At 65.8% G+C, this 16812-nt stretch overlaps 1 protein-coding gene across 1 annotated transcript in view; it reads left to right on the forward strand.

Annotated features, from left to right (window-relative positions):
• Window positions 1-16812, forward strand: part of ZFPM1 (zinc finger protein, FOG family member 1) — a 71475-nt gene that overhangs the window by 36164 nt on the left and 18499 nt on the right. Inside the window, exon 4 of the mRNA XM_046682059.1 lies at window positions 16335-16468. Within this exon, the coding sequence (XP_046538015.1) occupies window positions 16335-16468 (134 nt within the window). The remainder of the gene's footprint in view (window positions 1-16334; window positions 16469-16812) is intronic.

Genomic DNA, 16812 nt, shown 5'->3' on the forward strand with positions numbered 1-16812 from the left:
ACTGCTGGACCAGGGCCCGGCTCTGTCCCGATGGCACAGGACAGGCACGAGGCTGGTCCACAGGCCCCTGACCGCAGCCAGGCGGGGGGTGGAGGGGGCGTGGGTCAGGGCCACTTCAGCTCTGCAGCTCCCTGTGCCCTTGCCAGGCAGAGGCAGCAACGGGGACCCCTGTGGAGCAAACAGTGTCCACAAGGGGCCAGGGTCTGTCCCCCACCCCAATTCCGGGGCTAAGTGGGGTCTGCACCCTCGGAAGCTGGCCCCTTTGGTGGGGAAGTGGCCTGGGGCTCCCCTGGCCCCCGCAGCCCCTGCCTGGGGCGACCCAGTTTCAGGAGAAAGGGACTTGGGGAGCATAGGGTGGCAATGGGAACTCAGGACTGTGGAACGTGACCGGCCCACCATGCTTGGGACCTGACAAGAGTCTTTTTGCTCTGGTTCCGGCACCTCGAGCCACCCTGACCCCTCCCCACGTGCCGTCTCCTGTGACCCTGCCTGCCATCGTGGGAGGGGTGGCAGGTGAGCCCCACTGTACAATCAGGGAAGCTGAGGCTGGCAAGGTGGAGTGGCGTGGCCAAGGGCGAGGGATCCAAGCAGACTGTGTCTGTTTGGGGGGTGAGTGGTCTCATTTTAACCCTCCCCGCCCCCCCAGAGCCATGCACCTCTGCTCCTAGCCAGGCTGTGTGATCAGGGCCCCAGGAACAGGGTCCCCTTCACCTGTAAGTGTATTGGAGCCTGGTGACCGCTGTTTACAAAATAAATCCGACTGGCCAAACATCGGAGTCATCTTTTTGGTCCCCAGCTCCTCCCAGGCCTTGGAGACAGAGATAGGAAGGCTGGCTGTGTCCCCCTGGCACTGCAGGTCAGCAGAAGGGACCACCAGGTGGCCAGGGCCTGGTCAGCACCATGGGAGGGCCCCTGAGCCCCATCCCCAAGCCGAAGCCTAAAGGACAAACTGGAGGGGGTGAGGGTGTTGAGGCAGGGAGCTGGCATGTGCAAAGGCCCCGAGGTTTGAGTGGTGGGTGTGACTGGAACATCAGAGGCCAGAGTGGAGTTAGGGAGAGATGGGACAGGGCATGGACGGTCAGGGTCTGGGCTCGGTGCCGTGCGCTGTAGGGATGTGCCTCCCTTCAGTTGGCTATAAACTAAGCAACTGAAGGGTATTAAGCAGGGCGTTTGCTCAGCTGCAGTGAAAGAATGGGCTGGGTGAGAGCACCCCCGGGAGCACGGAGAGGTGGCTGCTGGGAGGAGCAGAGGAGGCCCCTGTCAGCCGTTTCCTGTTTGGGGACTGGAGCCCCCTCCCCGCCCTGGGGTCCCAGGGGGCCCTGCAGGGGGAGGGGGCAGGGAATCCTCGGCCCTGGAGTGCGAGCAAGGGCGTCCTGCCGGGCTCGGCTGACTCATCCCGCTGCTGGAGTTTCTCTGCAAACCTCAAGGTTTGTTATCGGGCGGCGGGCGGCCGAGGCAGGACGGCCTGTCCTGATGGACAGCCCTGCAGATGGGCCGATACGGCCGGCCGCGCGCCCCTCCCGCCAGCTCGGCCTGTGTGGGTGGGAAAACCATCTCTGCTCTTCTGTTATCGCGGGGCCTGGCATCGCGGCCCGATAGGCCTATTTGTCTTAGATTAATGGGGGGGGAGGGGCATGCGAGGGGGCCATGGCCGATGGCAGGGGTCAGCCTGGGGTCAGCTCCAGGGACCAGACCCAGCGGCTGGGAGGAGTCACATCTTCTAGGGGTCCCAGGGGAGGGGGTCCACACTGGGTTTCCCCAGAGGACATGTTCCCTGAGACCCCGCCCCAGCGGGCCGTATGCCTGTCCTGACCTGCCCACTTCACAGGTGGGCAGACCGAGACTCGGGGAGATGGAACAAAATCCCGAGGAGGTGTGTTTCTTCACGGCCAAACATTCTTCCCAGGTGTTTACTGAATACCTGCTGGGAGTCAGGCCCACTGGCAGAAACGGGGGACAGTCCTGCCCTCTTGGAGGTGTGTCATGGGGGTGACACAGGCCAGAGAACCAAAGGAGCTTGGGGTCTACAGCCCAGGAGTGGGCAAGAGAAGGAGGTTGTTTATTCACTCGACAAACACGTGTGTATTAAGCACCTGCTTGGTGCCAGCAGAGTCCAGGTGCCCAGAGAGCTGACGTTCTTAGTCAGCCAGACAGAGACTAAACAATGAGGTAAAACTGTCATGTGTCGGAGGAGTGAAGCTCTGTAATAAAATAAAGAAGGGGGAGCGAATCTAAATAGGGCCCAGAGCAGGCCTCGCTGAGCCACGTCTGGACAAAGACCGGAAGAGGAAGGGGAACCAGCTGCGGTTGGGGACGGTGGACCAGGTGGACAGCACAGCAAATGCCAGAGCCCTGAGTCTGGAGTGTGCCCGGCTGGGTCTGGAGCGGGTGCAGGGTGAGGAGAGAGGAGGCGAGCTCAGAGCCGGCCCAGTGGGTAGGTGGTTGTCTCGGAAATGGAGTTCAGAGGTCTCAGGCTTTGGCCAGCACGGCCAAGGGTGGCTGGCTGGCGATGGACCCCTCGGCTGCCCACAGCGCCTGGCCCTGAGCTCTTTCCATGACCCCCTCACCAGAGTGTGGGTCCCCAGGCTGGGTAGGGCGTCGGCAGCTGACAGCGCAGAGGTGGGGCTGCGAGCCCGTGGCCTCTCCCTGGCTGGCCTGGCCCACGCGGATGCTGCCTCCTGCACTGCCCCACGGGCAGCACCGGGAAGGCCCTGGGCAGAGTCCTCTGCAGCAGGACCCCCCTCCCTCTAACTGGCAGGGAAACTGAGGCACAGAATCAGCCATGGCTTCCCCTGTGCTGGGGTTGCTGCCCCCTTGGCCCTTGGCAGCCCCCTCGCTGTGGGTAGTGGTTCTTCACCTTGGAGGGCTGACCGCCTGGCACCCACATGGGCCCTGGCCACATGGAAGCTGCCCCCTGGCCTGGTTCTGACTTTCACCTCTGTCCCCCAACAAAGGCACCTGGGCCTCGGGGGTCACCCTGGGGCCAGAACCTCTCTGTGAGAGGAGCAGACGGTCTGCGGGCAGCCCTTTAGCAGGGTGACCACGGTCCCATCAAACTACCCGAGCACGGGAGCCGTTCCCCATCCACTCACCCCGAACTGTTATTTGTTGAGGACCTACTGTGTTCCAGCCCCTGTTACAGACACCGGGGACATCACAAGAGCAGAAGAGAGCAGCCACTGCCCCCCTGGAGCCACAGCTGTGGCAGAGAGAGCGGTCAAGGAGGGACGAGGGATGCGGGGGCTGAGCAAGGAGCACGGGCTGAGAAAGGGGGGGCCGCTCCTCAGCTTCAGGACTTGCACCGGGCTTGGTGGCTGAGAGAAGGGAGCCCTGCAGACTCCCTGGGTCAACCATCCCACAGAGCGCAGCCGTGCAAAGGCCCTGCGGGGGGACCTGTAGGGGAGACGGGAGAGAAGGCCCAGGTGGGAGGTGAGGGCTGGCGGCTGGGGCCGGCTGCCATGTGGGGAGTGGACCCTGGGGGTTCAAGGGCGGCCACGGGGCCCCGTGAAGAGGCTGGGACTGTACTTTGGTGGCAGACGCTGTGGTCTCCATTTTACAGATGCAGAAACTGAGGCCCAGAGAGGTGTGGCTGCTGCTCCAGCGCCACCCAGGGCGAGTGAGCCAGCATCGAGCCCACCCTCCCTGGCCCAGCCCCACGTGTCTCTCCTGGGCCCCCGGGCCCCTCCTCGGCGGGTGTGGACGCTGCACTGCCAGGGGGCGCGGGGCGCCCAGTGAGGAGCATGGTGGGTCCCTGCCGTCCTGGTGGCAGGTGGGGGCCCAGCCTGGCCGCCTGCCCGTGCGGCCCGCTGACCTCACCCGCCTTCCGGGAGCGGCAGGCTGCGGCCAGGGCAGCCTATCTTGGCCACGGGCGCTGATCGAGCCGGGCTTCCTCCTCCGCCCTCCCGCCCGCTTCCTGCCCGGCCAGCCCGCCCCTCGCCCGGCGTTGTGTCTGAGCGCAACCTGCCAGCACCTCCCGGGGGCAGGGGTGCAGAACCCCCGTCCCGGGAGTTTCCCTGCCTGTCCTCCTGGGCCCAAGTGCACACTCACGCTGCTCAGCCTGGGGCTAGGGCACCTCGGCCGCCTCACAGAGCCGGCCACCCGCCTGGTGAATGGCCCAGACGTGCACCCAGAACCCCGGGGACCACGGACTGCTTGACGGCGGGGAGTGACCTGCGTGGGCACAGTGCCTCTTCCCAGTGCTGCCGGTGCTGTCACCAGTCCTTGCACTGTCACTGTCACTCGCTGGTACTCTCACTGTCCCTGTCCCCATTCCTCCTGGCTGGCGGGGCTCCCGCTGGTGGCACCAGGGCCGACCTGGCTTCCAGCTGTCACCTCTCTCACTGGGGGCCTCGGGCTGCTCCTCGTGGACCGGGGACAGAATGTCCAGGCTGTTTGGAGGACCAGGAGGGCTGGGGACAGGCCCAAGTGGGGCAGGAGGGCAGCGCGTGTGACACGATGGCTGTCTCCAAGCATGCCGGCCGCCGTGTGGTCCCCCAGGCCATGTGGTCCACGGGGCGCTGTGTCGGCCCCCAGGTCTCCTTGCTGACGGTGGGCACAGTGGGCCCTCACTGCAGTCCCGCAGCCTCAGCTAGGACGCGTCAGGGTCGCCTCCCCTGCGCCCACCGGCTGTCACGGGCCTGGGAAGGAGACCGAGGCATCCCTGACCTCGCACCAGCCACCACGGTCACGGGAGCTCCCCACGCCCAGGAAGGTTCCCTCGACCGCACATCCTCGCCGGATGGGGACACGGAGGCTCGCCGCCTGTGGTGCCTCTCTGGCCCGCCGCCCCAGGGTCAGCGCTGCGCTCCCTGAGCACCCCTCCCCCGCCTTGCCGGCCCCTGATTTATTTATTTGTTATTCGTCTATCTCCGCGCGTAACTCTTGATTTCCTCACCACGCTTTTCCATTACGGCGGCCGTGGACGTGGCCGATAAGATCCGTCCCCGGAGATGGGACAAAGGGGCCGCCATCGGCTCGAGGGCTGGTCATATCCTGCCCGAAAGGGTGAGCAGGGCCTGAGATGAGGCGCGATGCTATCTCGGGGCTTATTGTGTGTCCTCGCGGGGAGGGACCCTGCCCCCCTCGCCCGCGCCCCTGCCCACTCAGACGCCTCCACGTCTACCCTGCCCTGTCCCATCCCCCAGGGCCCCCGGCGCCCTCCCCCCGCCGTCCCAGGTCCACCCATGGTCTGCACATGGCCCTAGGCTGGTCCTTCAGCCTCCCTTAGCCTTGGTGTCCCTGTCTGTCACCAAGACTCCTGCTGCCGGAAGCAGGTGGATGCAGTGGTCTCTAGGACCCAGCCCACCTTGCCCAGCGACGCTCACGCACGGCTGGGTGCACAGGCAGGGCCCCCGCCGAGCCCCTGGGCACAACACCCTCACCTCGACTCAGCAGCTCAGCTCCTAGGAATTTATTCCAGAAAAATCATCTCAGCGTGGACGGGCACAGGGTGGCGAGGATAGCCATCGGTGCGTGTTGAAGATAGTGAGCCAGTTATTTTTCCTTTTTGCTGGCCTGCAGAATTTCTACAAGAGGGAGAAACGACCTAAAGAAGCACATCCCGCACAGACGTGCCCGCCTGTGCCTCTCCCCGCAAGCTCACGCTCACGCACACGCACACGGGTGGGGGACGCCCAGCGCCAGAGGCCAGGGTGGGATCAGCAGATCCGGGGCTAATGGCAGCGCAGCCCCCACCCCGACCGTCGCCGCCCCCTCCCGGGCCCTGAGCAGAGGCACAGCGAGTGGGAGCTGGTCTGGGGCGGGTCATTGTTCTCCGTGCCTCCTCCTCAAGGCGTGCGAAGGACAGGGCACTGGACAGGCTCGGTCCTGGGTTTCAACTCAGTCACCCGCCACATGTGTGGCCAGATCGTCTCTGACCCTCAGTGTCCTCGTCTATGAAGCGGGACACCAGTCCCTGGGGTTGGATGGTTTGAGGGTTGAGTCAGTTGGTGCCAGGAAGGCAGGTGTCTGCTGGGTCCGCAGCCCAGCTAGCACGCACGGCTTTCACAAGACGGGGCTTCACCAGTTCCCGGGGACAAGCCTCGTGCTGGGTCCTTTCACGGGGACCCCGGGGTGGGGGCCATGGGCAAGCCGCTCCCTCCCCAGGCTCCCTCCCCATGAGCACACGCCTTCTTTGTGGGTGGAGCAGGGACTCCGGGCTCGGGCTCGGGGCTCATAAAGGATCAGCAGGTGGTCAGAGAGTTCTGTGTTTTCTGGAAGGATCTTTGTAATCCCTCAGGGGCTCACGCTCCTGTAGGTGGTGGCAGTGTCATGATACCCTCGATGGTGTTGGCTGACCTCAGTGCCCACTGCTGCTGCCCCAGGGCAAGTGGGCACCTGCCAGGCTGGGGTAGGATGGGGCTCGCCTGAGGTGGGGCGGGACCCTCTCTTCCAGACCCTCAGGCCCCCCTCCCGCCCTCATACAGAGGAGACAGGGCCTGTGAGGGTGCGTGGGCAGCGCCCAGACCTGGCCACACCCCACGGGCCAGCGCAGGGAGCCGGGTGGGCTGGGGCCGAGGTGGTGAGCCAGAGGCCCGACGGGAAGGAAGGGCCTTGGTGGCGTCGGCCCCTGGAAAAACAGGGGGCAGGGGCCGCGTTGATAGGAGCCGGATAAGCTGTTTGCACAGGAGGTGTTTTCTTCCCTTATCAGACGTCCTGCTTCCAGCCTGCCCGCCAGGACGAGGCGCGGCCGGGAGAGCTGGGACCCCAGCCCAGCTCCCAGGCCCCAGGGTCTCCCAGAGCCACAGTGCCGGAGCCCGGAGCTCCCTCTCCCCACTTGGCAGATGGGAGGGCTGAGCCCGGAGGGCCAGGACCCTCAGCTTTTCAAGAAGCCCAGAGGGACCATGAGGCCTCGCACTTCGAGGTGCCTGGGGAGCTGCGGTTCTCAGGACCCGTGGGGCCACGGGGGGCTCCCTCCAGGGTGGGGGGCAGGGACGGGCCGCCGGAAACCCCGGCCTGGGTCAGGGCAATGTCCTGGCCCAGCACATAGACCCCTAAGATGTTCTGGTCCCGCCGCCCGCCGGGGGCTCCTCCTGCCAGTGCAGCTGCCTTGGGCTGTGCCCAGAGCGGGTGGAGCATCAAAGATTCCGTCCCCACCCCAAGGAGGCCCCTCTGGGGGCTCAGCCCCACCACGACCTCCCCCAGCCCCACTCGGGCTGCCCTCAGACCTCAGAAAGGGTGCCTCTGGGAGTGAGCATGGCCCCCTGCGGCCCACCTGGGGCCTGGTCCAGAGGGTGGCCAAGCCCCATCCCAGCCCGGGGCCCCTTTCTGTAGGGCCACACCCTCCCCAGGACAGGCAGTGGGGGGCCTGCAGTTCCCATGGGGGAGCTGCCCCACCCCGCCCCGCTCTTCCCAGGCGGTCCCAGCGCCACCATTAGCCAGGGCCAGGGTTCAGCCCGATAAAGATGGGCTGTTGTTCCGTGTCAAAAAATCAATAAGCCACCGATGTTCCCGCGATAGGGGGAGGGTCACGCACCGGCCGCGGGCAGGGCGGGCGGGGGCGCCAGGCGTGGGGTGGCAGGAGGCCACCCGGGCTCAGCGGCCCTCCTCATCAGCCCGCAGGCCTCCTCTTTGCAGACGGTGGCTTGACCCCCACCCCTGTGAGGAGGCGGAGGCCTGGAGCGCTGGGCGGGTGCCCCCAGGATGTGGTACGGGGTGGAGGGGCCGTGGCGGCTGGGCTGGAGCTGCACAGGTGGCCGGGCCTTCCTGGATCTCCCGGGGGCGGGGGGTCCTCTTCTGCCCAGGACGTGAGAGTGGAAGCCGAGGGGAGGCAGCGGCTCCTGGCCAGGCCAGCTGCCCCCTCTCCCAGGTCGATGGCTGGTCAGCCGGACTGGGGTGTCCAGCTCCAGTTCCACCTCCTGCTGCTGTCCTCCAGACACAGGTGCTTGCTGGGTCAGAGGCATATGACCTTGGGGACACAAGCGTCAGCGACCCCGGCTCTTGGGGCTGATGTTCTGGCAGGGAGGTTGAGCGTTAATGAAATACAGTGGCCCCACGGTGTTGGAGGCAGTGGGCGCTCAGGGCACAGGAAGCAGTCACGGGCAAGAGGGGCCGGTCCATGCTGCACGCATGAGGGGACCCGGGCACAGGGGTCTCCACCCTGGACGGCCCTCCCCACCCCAGGCCCTGTGTCGGGCACCATGTCTGACACCCGCTGGCCCATGTCAGAGCTAGCCTCTGCCGTCTGCTCCCAGGAACGTCCGTCACCTCCGACGCGCTGGCCCCACATGACGCAGCCACAGAGCAGAGCGTGGCAGGAGAGGGAGGTCAGAGATGGCGCTCTGCCCAGTGGGCAGGCACACCGCCCACGTCCAGTGGAAAGCCAACCGTGGGCAGGTGCCATGGGCTGGGCAGGGCCCCAAGGGGCTCCGCAAGTGTGTCTCACCCCGTGCGAGATGAGGCCTTAGGGTCCGGGCTCCCCACTGGCCCAGCCCCCTACAGCCACCGCTGTGAGTGCAAGGTCTGTGGGAAAGTCAGGAAGGAAAGTTCTGGGCCTGAAGCCTTTTGAGAACCTCTGAGCTGGGATGAGAAGGGAACCCCCCCAGGGAGGGCTTGGCTCTGCACACCCCACTGAGTGGGAGATTCGGGGGGCTGTAGGCCAACAGAGGCCAGCGGGACCCCCATGGGCAGTGGGCAGAGAGCACCAGCAGTCGGGGCAGGGCAGACGAGCTGTGACCTCCCTGGGCGGTGGAGGGACGGGGCCGGGGTACCTGGGAGGCCCTGCGCGCGGGTCTGGGAGGGTCCCAGGAATGTTCTCTACCCCCATCTGTGAAATGGGCGTTGGTCTTAGTCATTGTCACATCTCCAGTGCTGAGCACTCAATAGAGAAATAGCACAGAATGACAGGATGGAGGCATGGCCCCTCAAATGGGCTCAGGGCCTGGGCGTCATCTCGGGGGGGAGGCGATCCCTGGCTTCGGGGCAGCCGCTGGCGCTGGGCTCACGGGTCACGGCCCTGCATAGACGGGAGCCTGGCTCTGCGACGGCATCGCGTTTTCCCAGCAACCCCGATTGTGGTCGAGATCTGGTTTCTGAACAAGGGCAGCCCGTCCCTGGTTTGATGTGCGCCCTCAGCTCGAAGCCCCCCAGCCCATCCGGCCGCCTCTTCCCGACCCTGGCCCTCCTGCAAGAGGCTCTGGGGGAGCCCTCACCCCCCCCCCCCCCCCCGAGAGCCCCTCGTCCGCCGGTGCTCAAGCGGCTTTGCCTCTGCACGTGCCGCCCACTCCCTCGCCCGTCTCATCTGGCAGCCACCATGGCCTCCCCCGCGCGGCGCTGGCGGGCTGTTCCCCTACCCTGGCTGTGCTGACTGCTGTGGGCCTCGGCCTGTGCACATAGCCGGGCATCCGTGTGGTTTCCTGCCTTGCTCGGCTTGGTTGCTCCCAACCATGAGATGGGGAGAGGGCTGTGCCCCACCCGCCACTCATGCCCGATCCGTGGCCATGGAGGCCCGGTGGGGGGGTGGGGTCAGAGGGCCTGGGGCTTGCCTCTCCTGTGCCACTTGTTGGCCATGTGACCTCAGACAATTCCGTGACCTCTCTGAGCTTTGCTTTCCTGTACTGGCACAGAGCAGGAGAAATGGACCCCACCATCTTTCCCGCAAAGCTTTTTTAGCCACATCCCCTTGACGCTGTCTCCATAATTCACAGACAGGAGTCTGACGCCTGAGATGGGATGGGATCTGCCATAGCCGTTGGTGACAGAGCCAGGGCTGGAATCAAGCTCTGCCAGTTTTTGTTTCCTGATGTGGCGTTCAGGTGTGGCTTGATCCAGGTGAGACACTGGCTGGCCGGTGCCTCATGGCTCTGGATCTCCTGGTCCCAGGGACCCGTGCTGTATGGCATGTCAGCCTTCTCCATGCCCTGGAGGGGGAACAGCTTGAAGGACAGCCCTGGGCCTGTCAGCAGTCTGGGTGGGAGTCTCGCCACTGCCCTAGGCCTAGGGACACCGGCCCAAATGGGAGAAGCTGCACAGCTCCCGCAGACGTGTGGGCCTGGGGAAGAGGCGGCAGCCGCCCGGGCACAGCCCCACGGCCCTCCTGATGCCCCAGGATGAAGGTCTCCCTCCTCGGCCTGTCCCCACTCCCACCTGGGGACCCTGGGTCAGTCCCCACCTCCTCTGGGCCTTGTTGCTCCTCAGTGAAATGGGCATAGACATCTGATGCTCCAGATCGTGGGGGATCCAGTGAGGTGTGTCTGCAGTGGGGGCTGAGCAACTGTGCGAGTCTGCACGGCACGTCATTGCAGGCAAGCTTGTGCCGGCCAGCGCCAGGCCATGGGGGACAGAGAGGGGCCGGCTTGCCCCACCCCACCCCGCTGACTGCTGCCAGTCCTCATCTGCTATGTGACCTTGACAGAGTCACTCTCCCTCTCTGGGCCTGGTTTCCACATTGGTACAGGACATGTTGGAAGCACATACTTCCACGCCTCACACAGGTCCCCAGGCTGCCCCACTCTGGGCCCACACCCACGGAGACTTCTAGAACCCTGCCAGGGCGAGGCCTACTCACCCCTGGGCTTTTCCTCCTCTCTCTCTCTCTTTCTTTCACTCGCTCTTTTTTCTCTCCCTTTTTTGTGACTTTTATCAAAGGCAAACAGCGTGATCCCTAAGATAGGGCCGCTCCCTACAAAGCTGGGGCCAGCTGGCCCACGGGAGCCACAGGCGGGGCCGGGCGGAGCGATGGGGCTGATTAGATAAGTGGGTGCTGGCGGTGACCCCAGGGTGGGCGCCCACAGCCGGCCCAGCGCCCACCCGTTCAGGGCGGGGGCCACAGGGTGGCTGGACTTTGCACTCTGGAGGCCACCGGCCATTCGCACAGAGAGCCTGGCCCCTGGAGGGAGGAGCTAGCGGCGGGGGCAGGAGGCAGCCCCCAGCTCATGGCTCCTGCGCACCCGGAGGGCCGCTCCAAGGCCAAGTGGCGGCTGGCCTGCTGGGGCCATTGCTCGGGCAGAAACTGAGGCCTGGGTGGCTGGCCGCAGTGGGCTCTGGAGCCGGGTGGCCCGGGTTGGAGCCCTGGATCTTCTATCAGAACGGGGCTTGGACCTGGTCTGGGTGGGGTGACTGCACCCCTTGCTGTGTGACCTTGAGCAAGTTGCCTGAGCTCTCTGAGCCAATGGGGCGGGAAGGTTAGAACCTCCCACAGGCTCGTTGTGCATGTTGTTGAGGGGCCCCCGAGGGCCCAGGTGTGGGGCAGAGCTGGGGCCGAGGCCAGGTCTGAGGGCGGCAGTTCAGCGGCAGGGCTGGCTGGGCCCCAGGCCTGGGGACGCCCTGCGCCCGCAGGAGAAACAGCGCTGGCCACACCGACTGACACTCGCCTTTCCCCTCATAGCGCCAGCCCTGCAGGTAAACTGAGGCCGGGCGGGAGCAGGGCAGAGGCAGGACTGGCCCAGCCTGTTGCTTCCAGACCCCAGTCCTCCGGCCGGCTCAGCCCGGCCTCCTGTCCCCGTCCCTGAGGACAGGACGCCCTCGGAGGGTTTGAGACCTGAGCAGACGCTGAACCGCACAAGCGCAGGAGGCCGGGCTTCCTCGTGGCTCCTCGCGGGCACGGGGGGCACGTTTGTTCTGGAAATGATGTGCGGGGGGTTGTTTGCCAGAATAACTCCGTCTTTGTCCCGATGCTGTGCCTGTCGTGGTGGCCCGACCCCCACGGGGGTCCACCAGGCCACACGGGGCCTGTCCCTCCCCCAGAGGAGACCATCTGCAGAGAGAGAAACTGAGGACAGAGCAGGAAGAGTGGGCTGCGGGACAGGGGAGCAGGGCCACGCCCTCTCCATCCTCCTTATCGCCTCCTGCCTCAGCCACCACGTCCAGGCCCCGGCCGCGAGCATGGGGCTCTGCTTCAGATCCCACCTGTCCACTGTGTACCTCGGGCTGGTTGCTCAATCTCTCTGAGCCTCAGTTTCTCCCCCACACACGGGGGGACCATGGGGAGGAATCCCTGTGATTGTGTGAGGCGCTCAGCGAAGGCTCGCTGGCGGTGGGCTGGGGGTCATGTTAGGACTGGGCACTCAGGGTAGGTGGCCACCCCCCAGGCTCCAGCCGGGGGGACAGAGGCCAGGGTGGGTAGAGCTCAAGGAGTGGCCAGGACCTGGCGGGAGCTGGTGTCACTGTGCCCCGCTCGCCACAGCTCCCTGGAGCTGGGGAGGCGGAAATGGGGGCACCAGTCACAGGAGGCTGCGGGGAGGGCCCCTCCACCTGGGAGCCCCCCTGACTGGCCCACGCAGAGGCAGTGCCTCCCTGGTCCCTGCTCTGGGGTCCACACAGGGTTTGTGACTGAGTGAGCACCACGCCGCGAGTCCAGAGGCCTGGGTTCCAGTCCCACCTCCAGCCTGAGCTCGGCGTGTGGCTTGGTGCTCCTGGGCCTCCCTGAGCCCCAGGTTTGCTGTCGTGTCGTTGGGAGCTGACCGTCGCCGCAGCCACCACATCTGGTCCTCCGGCAGTGACAGAGGCTGTGTGAAAATAACCATCTCCCTGCCCGTCACTCTCCCTCAGCTCCCACCCCCAGCTGGGCGGCCCACAGCCCCTTGCCCTTGCTCATTCACACTTTCATTCATTCTTAGCCTCACGAGGTACCCAGTCTTCCAGGAGTAGATGGCTCCACCCACCTCCACTTTGCTGATGCAATTTTACTTCTGGTTGGGAGAGGGTTTCTCTTAGGTGCAACTGGCCTTAAATACCTGCTTAACCCCATTTCAGACATGCGAGGAGTTGGGCAGGAAGCGGGAGCTGGAAATAGGTTATCTGAGCAGATGGATGTTAAACATCAGCAGGGCCACTTTGGACAGTTGCACAGCTTGTGCACTGCACAAGGGCACTGGATGAGCTAGGGCTGAGATGCAGGTACCTGCCATGGCCCTGCATCTGCTCGCAGGGGGCGCCCTTTCTAAGGCACAGCCCCTCAGAAACAGCCTCCTCTGGACCAGGGAGGAAGGTTGTCATGGTGACCACTGCCGGGTCCGCAGCCCAGATCCCTCAGTTCCCGGGCCTCGCCACCTTTCCAAGGCCTCACCCAGTCCCCAGCAAGCCTTGAGTGGTGGGTTTTGCCCCCGGGCATGTGGAACGGCTGCTTTTATCAGGAGCCAGCCCTCTTTCTGGTGGTGCGTGATACTCAGAAGATGGAGCGGCTGCCTTGGGAAACACCAGCCACGCTGTTATCTGGGAGGCTCTGCCCACCAGCCCTGGTGCTCCGATTAGGGAGCATGGCCGTTTGCCTGTGTGCCCGCGCGGGCGGGGGGCGGTGGCACATGGCTCTACCCCCTTCCTCTGTCGCCATGAGGGCTGGGGGCGAGCTAGAGGCAGGGCTCCAGGAGAGGGACCTCAGGACCCACAGGTGTGACCAGCCGGGTCAGACAGGACGCCTGGCGCCGCCCCCACTCCTCCTTGCTCATGGGGTGACCTGGGCCTGCCCCCCTCAAGCTGTGTCCCCGAGTCTGGGTGGGACTCAGCCACACGTGGGAAGACTAAGCTGAGTTCCAGGTCACTCCTCCCACAGGAAGGCGGGTGCCGCCCTCGGAGGGAAGGCCGCATCTCCTCCTGGGAGCTCCGTGCCCGGCAGGGTCAGGAACGGGCTCCTTCCCGCATGTCCTGAGACCAGGGAGTCATGGCCACCGTCCCTGTCCGTCTGTGGCCCCAGCAGAAGGACGAAAGCGCAGAAAGGCGTGTGGGGTCCCTGTCCAGGGGCTCGGTGCCGCCAGTGCCGTGCGACTCAGAGCATGGCTGCTTGTCAGATGGGGCGGGCCACGGCGTTAGGGTTCCGGATGATTCCCCCTTGACCCCACTGCCCTGGGGAGGGGGGGCGGGGTGCACAGCTCGGTCCAGGGTGGGCTTCCCCAGCCTCAGAGTTGGACCCATTGGATGGCTGGACAGACAGACAACAGACGAATGAGGGCCCAGTGAGCTGGCCTTTTAGACGGCTTCTTCCTCCCTCTCAGTCCCCTCACACACGCCCACCGCCTGAGGGCCAGCCAGCTGGGGGACCAGAGACCCAGATGGCCGAGGACACGAGCAGCCGGGACCTCAGCTATGTGTCTGGAGCCAAGCAGCCTAGGTTTGGATCCTGGCGTCCACTGCCAGCTGCCTGGCCTCTCAAGCCCTCGGTGTCCTGGCGCATCCGGGGTCCTAGGAGAGGGCCGACCCCAGAGGGCCGTCTGAGCGGGAGTGATGCCGGCCGGGCGGCCCTCCGTCCCTGATGATGGCCCGGCTCTCACTCGGCCTCTCAGAACCCAGCCCGGCAGGGCCAGGGGACGGGGTGGCCATGGGCATGGCCCTGGGCGGGACCCAGGCGTCCCAGGTGGGCTGACAGGACACAGCCCCTCGTGGGCGGGCCGCAAAGTGACAGAGTCGGCCTCTGCCCCCTCTCCGCGGGCTGATAAGGGGCGCCAGCCTCCGCGGCCTCATCCTGGTCCCCTGCCATCTTATCTGCCCCTGGGAAGACAAGGACCCAGTTAGAACGTTTTAGCCGGGCCTCCTGGCGTATTTACGCCTTATCTCTGCCATTAGGCCGGCAGTTATCTGATAATCAGGCCCATTAAGGCCACAGCCTGCCCAATCGGGGCTCCAGGAAGTGGGGCCGCCGCAGCACTCGCTCAGGGACGGGCCAGGCCACGTGGGACCTCCGTGGGCCCCGGCAGCGGGGTGGCACCTGAGGCTCCAGGTGGTGGGCAGAGAGTGTACAGCCAGGGAGGGACCGCCCTCTGAGGGCGTGGCCACCATCGTCCCCAGCCCAGTGAGGACACTGAGGCTTGGGGAGGGCTGGCCGTGCCAGGTGTGAGTCTCCCAGGGTGGCCCTGGGGGATTTTTCACAAGCTGGGTGCCTTCAGACACCGGAAACCTGTTCTCTCCCCGTTCTGGAGCCAGAAGCCCTGAATCCAGGTGTCGCAGGGCTCCCTCCGGACGCCCCGGGGCGGGTCCTTCCTGCCTGTCCAGCCCCTGGCCACATCTCTCCGGCCTCTGCCTCTGCCTGTGCACGGGCTTCTTCCCCGTGTCTTGTCTTCTGTGTCTCTGCTGAGGACCCTTGTCACGAGATGTGGGGCTCACCGGCTGCCACAGGATGGTCTCACCTTCAGGTCCTGACTTAGGGCACATTCACAGGTGCCGGTGGCCGTGTCTTTTGGGGCCACTGTTCAGCCCACCTCACAGGATCAGGTGGACCGTGTGGCAAGGCTGGGCCCAGGGTGCCCCCCGTGAGAATGACCGTCACCGGGGCTCACAGCAGATGCTGCCACCCTCACTGTGCCACGGGCACCACGGCCCGGGCTGCGTGACCTGGCGGAGCCCAGGCACAGCGAGCGGCAGCCCCCGGTGTGCCACACCCTCGGGGAGACAGGCCATGCGGGGAGGCCACGGCTGGCCACAGGCCTCAGCGAGAGTCAGGGTCCCGACCTTTCCAGAGACTGAGCGGAGGGCTAGGGAGGGTGCGTGGGGGCAGCTGCATCCTGGGGTCCCCGCCAGCCCCTGTCCCGGCCTCCCTGCAGGGAGCGGACAGAGCTGACTTCAGCACCACCAAGGCACAGACTCTGGCTTTGCCGAGGGCCGCAAGGGGCGTTGCGTGACACCATGCCTCGGTTTCCCCCCTGTGGGGCCATGTGCTGAGCCTGCTCAGTGGATTGACTCACATGGTCCTCACACCAACCTGAGGAGGCAGGAAAGGTCGGGGTCCCCATCTCACAGACATGGGAACTGAGGCCCAGCTTTTCCACAGCTGCCCTCACAGGCTCGCTCTGTGGATTTGGGGTTCCAGCCAGTGGGAAGGGGCTGGGGGGCCGTGCGGAGGGGACAGGAGGGTGGTCTCCTCACCATCCTCATCCCTGCTCTCTTCCCGCCCCGACATAAGCAGCAGGTGACCTGGCTGCACGCACGCACCCCAGGCACCAACAGGTCTCCACGCACCTGGGCTGCATGAGGCACACAGCCCGATGCAGCGGCCGCGGTCCCCAGGGCACGCGTGTCCCCAACACAGGAGCTGAGGTCCCCAGGGCACACATGTCCACGATGCAGTGGCCACGGTCCCCACGGCACACATGTCCCCAGTGCAGCGGCAGTGGTCCCCAGGGCATGCGAGTCCCCGACACAGTGGACGCGGTCCCCGAGCCTCAGGCCCAGCTGCAGGCCCCTCCTTGTCTTGCGTCTGCAGCACATTGGCCCCCAGAACCGGGCACCAGCCACCGTCCCTTGTAACTTAGGCCCAGACACACAGGGCCGCCCTCCCTCCCCGGCCGCACAGCCCCCTGGCTGCCCCTGGGGGGATAGGGGCTACAGAGGTGGGCTGGACCTGGGCAGGCGGCGGGGCTGGGCAGTCACCGGGGCCAGGCTCCTCACGCCTCTGCTGTCTCTCCCCGCAGACGAGCTGGAGCTGGTGCCGCAGGACGGGCAGAGGTGCGTGCGGGCTCGATGTAGCCTCGCCGAGGGCCTGTCCTGGGGCCCATTCCGCGGGAGCATCCAGAGCAGAGCCTCGTCCCCCGGGCAGGAGGAACCGGTAAGGAACCCCGACCCCTGGCAGCCACCCACCAGCCACTGGGCAGCGGCCAGCTGAGCCAGGCCCGGGTTAGACTCCAGCCCGGGAGCACCTGCCCCTCGAGTGGAGCACATCGGGAGGTGCGGGCCTGCGGAGCAGGGACCAGGAGGGCACAGAGGTGAGCTGCCTGGGAGCTGAAGGAGGGCTTCCTGGAGGAGGAGCTCCTTAAGCTGACCCTTGATGCACGAGTAGAAGTGGGCAAGGCAGAGAAGGGTGTTCAAGAGGAGGAAGCAACAGGAGCCCAGTCTTGGAACTGGACCCGGCCTGTGGCTGGGGTGGCAGGCAGGGACTTCATAGGCGGGGCT

The sequence above is a fragment of the Equus quagga genome, chromosome 13, assembly GCF_021613505.1.
Source record: "Equus quagga isolate Etosha38 chromosome 13, UCLA_HA_Equagga_1.0, whole genome shotgun sequence".
Taxonomy (NCBI): Eukaryota; Metazoa; Chordata; class Mammalia; order Perissodactyla; family Equidae; genus Equus; species Equus quagga.